The sequence below is a fragment of the Myotis brandtii genome, unplaced genomic scaffold (genome assembly GCF_000412655.1).
Source record: "Myotis brandtii unplaced genomic scaffold, ASM41265v1 scaffold2134, whole genome shotgun sequence".
NCBI lineage: Eukaryota > Metazoa > Chordata > Mammalia > Chiroptera > Vespertilionidae > Myotis > Myotis brandtii.
This window is the reverse complement of record NW_005357977.1, coordinates 92954-101512: the sequence shown is the minus strand read 5'-3', so window position 1 is coordinate 101512 and position 8559 is coordinate 92954. Positions and strand designations below refer to the sequence as shown.

At 40.4% G+C, this 8559-nt stretch overlaps 1 protein-coding gene across 3 annotated transcripts in view; it reads right to left on the bottom strand.

The window, feature by feature from the left end:
- Positions 1-8559, bottom strand: part of ADGRE3 (adhesion G protein-coupled receptor E3) — a 50020-nt gene that overhangs the window by 20285 nt on the left and 21176 nt on the right. For all 3 annotated transcript variants that reach the window (XM_014539344.1, XM_014539345.1, XM_014539346.1), the window contains 2 exons: positions 6396-6579; positions 3511-3630 (listed from right to left, as the gene is read on the bottom strand). In XM_014539344.1, the coding sequence (XP_014394830.1) occupies positions 3511-3630; positions 6396-6579 (304 nt within the window). The remainder of the gene's footprint in view (positions 1-3510; positions 3631-6395; positions 6580-8559) is intronic.

Genomic DNA, 8559 nt, shown 5'->3' with positions numbered 1-8559 from the left:
GAAACAGCCAATGCAAATGCTTGGAGATGGGACCACAGGGCCCATTAGGGGATGATAAATAGTCTACTGCTGGGCACATCTGTGCCAGGTACTCCTCAAAGCACATGGAATCCCACTGTGATGCGTATAATTTATTTAAGCCATCAGCATAGACAGCTGTTCTGGGCTGAGCTGTGTCCTCATGAATCTACATGTTGAAATCCTAAGCCCCAGTACCCCAGGGTGTAACTAAAGAGCAAACTGGGCTGAAGATGTGATTGGGTAGCCTGTACTGTGTGAAGTCTTGTGCTCTCTACATATTGTGAATTGCAGAGGAATCCCATGACAATGCAAGTGTGAAATTATGTGATTGGAGGTTGGCTCCCCTCTCTGCTTGGTCCATTCACAAATGGAGGCAGATTCAAGTACTTATCTTCTTGAGGGAGGAAAGTGATAGGAACTGATTGTCTCATGAGATTGTCTCAGATCAGAATGCGGTTTGTTGTCTATGTTTTACTTTGGGAGTTTCGATGGACAGTACAGACAACTGTATCCATATTTACATGATTGGATTTCAAGACCCCATTTATCTTGCTATAGCAGTTTTAGCTAAGTATTCTTGCAAAATTGAAAAATTAAAGGTTTTCATGCCAACAACTCAATTTTTGGTTTCTCTTGGAAAAAAATCAGAGAGTCTTGGCAGTTACAAAACAGTCACAGGGATGTAAAGCCCAGCACAGGGAATGTAGTCAATAATGTTATAATAACTAGGTATGGTCAGGTGAATACTAGACTTATCAGGGGGATCACTTTGTAAGTTATGTAAAAGTCTAACCACTATGCTGTACACCTAAAACTAATATAATCCTGAATATTAACTGTAGTTGAAAAAAAAAAGTAAAAAATGACTAGATAATGCGAATCAAATAAAGCTGAATTCATTTCTAACTGCCCTCCCCCCAAAAAAAGTCAGAGTCTGGTAACACCGGGACAATGAATAGTAACATTCTACTCCTTTGTATGCAGATGCTGTAGGCACCCTGACTTTATTCCCTTGGCACTCTTGGTTTCTTTATATGCTGATGGATTTTACTCAGGCAGCAGCTGTTCTGGGCTGAGCTGTGTCCTCATGAATCTACATGTTGAAATCCTAAGCCCCAGTACCCCAGGGTGTAACTAAAGAGCAAACTGGGCTGAAGATGTGATTGGGTAGCCTGTACTGTGTGAAGTCTTGTGCTCTCTACATATTGTGAATTGCAGAGGAATCCCATGACAATGCAAGTGTGAAATTATGTGATTGGAGGTTGGCTCCCCTCTCTGCTTGGTCCATTCACAAATGGAGGCAGATTCAAGTACTTATCTTCTTGAGGGAGGAAAGTGATAGGAACTGATTGTCTCATGAGATTGTCTCAGATCAGAATGCGGTTTGTTGTCTATGTTTTACTTTGGGAGTTTCGATGGACAGTACAGACAACTGTATCCATATTTACATGATTGGATTTCAAGACCCCATTTATCTTGCTATAGCAGTTTTAGCTAAGTATTCTTGCAAAATTGAAAAATTAAAGGTTTTCATGCCAACAACTCAATTTTTGGTTTCTCTTGGAAAAAAATCAGAGAGTCTTGGCAGTTACAAAACAGTCACAGGGATGTAAAGCCCAGCACAGGGAATGTAGTCAATAATGTTATAATAACTAGGTATGGTCAGGTGAATACTAGACTTATCAGGGGGATCACTTTGTAAGTTATGTAAAAGTCTAACCACTATGCTGTACACCTAAAACTATTATAATCCTGAATGTTAACTGTAGTTGAAAAAAAAAAAGTAAAAAAAGTGACTAGATAATGTGAATCAAATAAAGCTGAATTCATTTCTAACTGCCCTTCACCTCCCCCCGACCCCCCAAAGAAGTCAGAGTCTGGTAACACTGGGACAATGAATAGTAACATTCTACTCCTTTGTATGCAGATGCTGTAGGCACCCTGACTTTATTCCCTTGGCACTCTTGGTTTCTTTATATGCTGATGGATTTTACTCAGGCAGCTGAGACTCTGCCTGGGAGCTTTCCGTGAGAGAATGTGTTTGGTCTGCACTCAGGGCAGAATGGAAGGGGGGGGAAATGAACTCCCCAGGTGGGTCCTCAACCAGTGATGAATCAGCGCAGTTAGATAAATGGCCCAACTCCTTCTCCTTTAGTGGAATAACTCAGTGGGATTGAGCTCCAGTTACCACCAGCAGGAACCTGTTCACTAACAGAACAATCCCTGTATTGGCTGCCTTTTCTCCCCTCACTTCCTCTCTCCACAACTTGGGTAGTTAATTTTATGTTAACGTGGCAAGTTCATGGTACACAAACATCAGTCTGGATGTTGCTGTGAAGGTATTTTTTAGATGAGATTAATATCTATCTATCTGTCTATCTATCTATCTATCTATCTATCTATCTGCATCCTTTAAAAATTTTTATTTTTGCTTGAATTCTTATAGTATTCTTATAGTTATTTTATTTTTAAAATTATATTTATTGGGGTGACATTGGTTAATAAGATTATATAGGTTTCAAGTGTACATTTCTATGATACATGATCCGTATACTGCTTTGTGTGCCCACCACCCAAAGTCAAATCATCTTCTGTCACCATATATTTGGCCCCCTTTACCTTTTACTGTCCCCCACCCCCTTTCCCTCTGGTAACCACGGTACTGTTGTCTGTGTCTGTGAGTTTCAGTTTTATATCCCACATATGAGTGAAATTATATGGCTCTTACCTTTTTCTGACTGACTTGTTTTGCTTAGCATAATATTTTTAAGGTCCATCCATGGATAAAGAAGATGTGATACATGTATACAATGGAATACTACTCAGCCATAAGAAGAGTTGAAATACTGCTATTTGTGACAGCATGAATGGATCTTGAGATTAAAGCTTAAATAGTTAGGCTTGAGTAAAGCAGATTATCCTCCATCTTATGGGTGGGCCTCATCCAATCAGTTGAAGGTCTTAAGGAAAAGACTGACCTCCCCTGAGGAAGAGGGATTTGTCTTCAGACTGTCTCTGGACTTGAGCTACAACATCAGCTCTTCCCTGGCTATATTTTAGACTTGCCAGCCTCCACAATAACATGAGGCAATTCCTTGAAATCTGTCTCTGTCTCTCTTCACACACATTCTATTGGTTTCTCTGGAGAACTCTGACTAATACACTTACTGCTGCTTCCTTGGATCACCTCCTAAATAAACTTCTTACGCTGGAACCCCTTACAATTCTTCTAGAAACTGCTTCTGGGTAAACCCAAACTGAGACGTGGATGGAACAGCCCCCAAATTACAAAGAAGTCTATTCCATGCAGAAGAATAAAAAGCTTCCACTTTGGGAAGATGTCTTTTTTTTAGGATAAGACTCAACTGACACAATTTTAGGGTAACAAACCCATTAAGTAGGAACTTATTGGGGAATGTTTCCTTATGACTCACACAGAGATATTGCTGTGTGTGTCTTAGGGATTCTGAATGCAGCCACCACATGTACCTTGTAGGTTCCCCTGGATGATGTCATTGCAATGGATGTCCAGTGAGTTCATTTGGGCGTTCAAGTTGAAGATGTTTCTTTCCTTGGAGCAATTGTCTGTAACAACTCGAGTTTCAACAGCTGGTAAGAAAAGTGCCAGGCAAGCTTACTGTTATTATAAGTTTTAAAAAATGTGCACAGCAACAAAAACAGGCCACATTTACTGAATGTGTAGGGCAGTGATGGCAAACCTTTTGAGCTCAGCTTGTCAGCATTTTGAAAAACCCTAACTTAACTCTGGTGCCGTGTCACATATAGAAATTTTTTGATATTTGCAACCATAGTGAAACAAAGACTTATATTTTTGATATTTATTTTATATATTTAAATGCCACTTAACAAAGAAAAATCAACCAAGAAAATGAGTTCGCATGTCATAGGTTTGCCATCACTGGTGTAGGGGATGCCAGGCACTGGGATAAGAGCTAAATATGAGTTTGCGTGTCATAGGTTTGCCATCACTGGTGTAGAGGATGCCAGACACTGGGCTAAGAGCCTGATACATTGTCATCTTATGACAGCATCATATAACCCCATGAAGGACCATTATTCAGATGAGGAAACTGAGGTTCAGAATTAGGGGTCCTCTCCAAGGCTTAAGGTTATGATGGGGGTGTAGGTAAATGCGGTACTCGAATCCTCCCACAATCAAATCAAAAGCACTACTAAACTATTAACAATTATCATTCAGAACCACCTGAAATGTAGCTAAACAGAACTCTTACAACTAAGGATTTAAGGAATAAGCCACATTGAGGCTGGTAGGAGGGGTAGAGATGTGGAATGGGCTGGTCCCACACCCACGTGTGGTGGATAAAAATCAGGAGGGGTATCTCGGTTGCAGAGGTCACCCCTGAGGACCCCAAACAGGCTCCTCATTTCAGGGATCCAGTGCTATGAAGAGAAGTTTCCATAACTTCTGGTTGTAAAAATCAGCAGGGATTGTGACTGAGTGAGACCGAGGGCTTCTGGAGTCCCAGGCAGTTCCCCTTAAAGGACCTGTGCATGGACTTACTCAGACTCACTCATTCTGAGCTCCAGAACTGGGGCAGCAGCTTGAAAGGCACCAGGGACATACAAAGAGGAACTGAAGTGTCTGGCATCCGGGTGAGCTGGAGGGGCAGCATTCTCCCAGACAGAAGTGTTGGCAGAGGCCATGGCTCCTTTTCTGAGCCCTCTCCTCACAGAGCCAGCAGGCAGGCACCATATCTGAGTCTTCATAAACCTGGCTATCACTGTTCACTCTGCCCTGGTGATTCCCTGAGACCCTGCCTCACCACTTGTGGGCCCATCCAAGCTGTGTCCAGTGGCTTTTACATACAAATAGCCTGTCTTGGCTCATGCTTTAGACTTTCCTGAAATCTCCCAAATAAGCAGCATCTGGTCTCAGCATTATATGCATTATTATAATCCCATTTTACAGATGAAGAGACTGGAGCTCACTGAGGTGAGGGCACTGGTTACCTGATTAAACAATTAGAACCTGGCCAAATCAGGAAAGATGAGAATTATTTGTAATTTGGAAAATGGTTCAATTGATAAATGAAAGTGTCCAGATTTCAGTTTCCCAAGATGGTTAGGTACTAGATTTTCTTTTACCATTTAAATGTATTTTCATTATTATTATTTTTATAGAGCATAAAGTATTTTATCAGCTAAGTTGGTAAAACAAAAATGGTTCGTTAGGCATACACCAATCCTTTGATATCCCTGAGCTGAATAAAACACAACAAATATTTCTGGAGGCCCATATAGTGATATATATCAAAAGTCTAAAGTGTTTTCTCCCCTTGACCTAACAACTCCTCCTTTATGAATTCATCCTAAGAAAATATCAAAAAATACAAACAGATCAATTTTTAGTGGTCTTTATCACAGGATTGTTTGGCAAAACCCCACATTTCCCAGAATAGGAAAATAAATTATGGCACACTCATACAATGCAACTCTATAAGTCACTGAAGACAATAATGTAGGTAATGATGCTGTCTGCAGTTTTCATGGAAAGATGTTAGTGAGATAATGAGTGACAAAAACAGGTTTTGTAGAACTGTATGTAAAAGATAGCATACACAACAGATATGTGTCCTCCTCATCACACATGTACCTAACTAGGTATAGGATTGGAAGACTGGGATATGGGCAGATTTGGTTGGTCTAAATTACTTTTGTTTGTGTATTTTCCTAATTAAAAATTTAATACTTGGTTTTGCTGTTGTATTTTATTTTTAAAAAGAAAAATTGTATATATTTAAGGTTTACAGTATGATAATTTTACACATATATACCTAGTGAAATGACAACCATAGTCAAGCTAATTAACATGTCATGTCACATGGTTGTGTAATATGTGTGACAAGTGCAATAAAAGGATTTTCATTTAAAAAATATCTCATAAGATGTTCCTTCTACATGTGTTATTAGGTTATGTAGGCACAAGATTTAAAAAATACTTTTTAAGCCCAAATCCCAGACCCAGGATTAGAAACCACTGAGAATCTTTTTTTTTTTTTTTAGCAGTTCTATGGAGGTGTAATTGGTTGTACATTAGAGTGTACAATTTGATTAGTTTTATTGGTGTATACACCTGTAAAACCACCACCATAATCAAGGTAGTGAGCATCTCCATGACCCACAAGTTTTCCCAAATTTTCACATGCCTCCTTTTCATCCCTCCACTCTCCCCTCCCTGTCACTATAGATTAGTTTGCAAATTTACAGCATTTTATATAAATTGGCTCATGCAATGTATTTATTTATTTTCTAACTGCTTAATACAGACCCCAACTAGTAACTAGAAACCCCCCACCCCACTCCATGAGCATCAGGTCTTATTGTCTCCTTACCCACAGTATTGTTTTGAAGTTTCTGGATTTCTTGGTCTGGGGCGTTCAAGGCAGTTTCTAGAACATTGGATTCCATAGTCTGGAGAATAGATGTGGCCTTGGATGCAACTTCTCTCTCCTCTCCTGATTCCCACAGAGTTGTGTTGGTGAGAAGTGACTCAAAATTTTCAACAACTCGTTGTAGCTTTAAATATATAAACAACAACAATAACAATAATAATCCACTCTGATAGGTCCCCACAACCCCAAGGGACAGTAGAAAGCATGAGAAAGCAAGTTCTGGAGCCAGAGGACCCAGTTAAAATCCTGACTCCACCATTCACTGGCTGTGTGACCTTGGGAAAGTCACTCAATTGCTCTGTGCCTCAGTTTCCCCACTTTAGGATGGGGACAGTAATAGGACCCTATGGAGTTTTTGGCAAAATTAAATGAGTTAGAAGATGCTACATGTCTGTGCCTGGTAAATACAGGACAAGGGTTAATTATCACGAACCTCTTTTACCAATAGAGAAGTGGTGTGTTTGCTCGAAATAGACCAGGTTCTCAACCTGGGCAATTTTGAGCCCCTGGGGCAAGCATGTCAAATTTGCAACCCACAGTGAATATTTTTGGGGCCCAGCCAATATAACGGTTTGTTAGAAATGTTTTAATAAAAATTTTGTTACTTAATATTTACAATATCCTGTTATACATAATTAGTAATAACAAACTACAACACTAATGACCAAGTACTATAATTGTGTTGCATTCATTACCCTTATGCGCCTTATGTGCAGGCACACCATTTCTCTACACTAATACCAGCGGCTAATATTTTAGCATCTGATTGCCATGTCATTAGTCTTATACTGACTTGTTTGGTGTGCGCAACAGTGTAGAGAGTGCCTGGGAAGGCACATTGAACATTTCTTTAATTATTGTCAGCTGAGTCCAGTGGTGTTGGCAGAGCCACATCCTGGAAACGCACCATGCCAGAGGCAGGTACGTTGTCAGCCTGACCCTTAGCTCAGGTGCCAGGGGGTGGGTTTCATTATCTAAGCTCAGCCAGGCCCAAGGAACGGACTCAATTATCCGGGCTTAGCCAGGAGTGACTATTACAAAGAAGCCACAAGAATGAAAAATTACAGCTTGATCTTTAACCATGACTATAGCTTGGTCTTTAATCATGATTTCACGTAATTTCCTTTGTTTTAAAATCTAGTAAAACTTCTTGGAATTGTACTGTATATAATAAATGGGCTGCACCGGCTCTGGGTCACTGTCTCTCCATCAGAGGGCCAGCTGTCCCACCCGGTCCCAGTTTTCTCTACTGTCTCTGTGTCTGTCTCTTTCATTTTCTCAATCCCTCGTTGCCCCTACTCAGGACTCCTGTCCGCTCTCTAGCCGTGCTGGACGCGGTAAAGAGAGAAATACTTTATACAGCAGGAAATATTTTGCTTTTGGAGAGCAAGAAAAATAGGTTTATTTGCATTATGCTTATTAATTTGTGCAGTTATTCAGTGTCTGGTAAGTTAATGTTCAAGAAAAAATATTAATTTTTATTAAATGTTTTCTTATTTTATGTTAAAGATTACTCATTTATTTCAGCCCTTTGTATTCAGCATGTCTCTATCGAAAGAAACCCACGTTTTATGAAAATTGAAGCTTTTGCTTTTATGCGGCCCACATAAACTTAAACCTTGTTTATTTGGCCCGTGTTAGCCTTTGAGTTTCACATGCTTGCCCTGGGGCCATTTGGTAAAATCTGGAGATATTTATGTATGTCACCACTGAGGGATGCTCCTGATATCCAGCGGGTGGAGGCCAGAGATACTGCTCCACATCCTCTAATGTATGGGAAAACCCCCACAACAAAGAATGTCCCAGTCTCAAATATTATCTACACTAATAAAAGACAAACATGCAAATTGACCATACCTTCGCTATGCCTCAAGCCACGCCCGCCAGCCAATCAGAGCGACTATATGCAAATTAAACCAACCAAGATGGCGGCAAACAGCCACGGATCTGGAGCAAGCAGGAGGCTTGGTTGCCCCAATGATGGAGGAAGCCAAGCTTCCCGCTTGCCGTGGCGGGCTCTGAGCTCCACTCAAAGCAACAAAGTTTCAATTATAGAAGATAAATAAACCCCAGATACCTGCTTTCAGCCGGCCATGGCCATGGA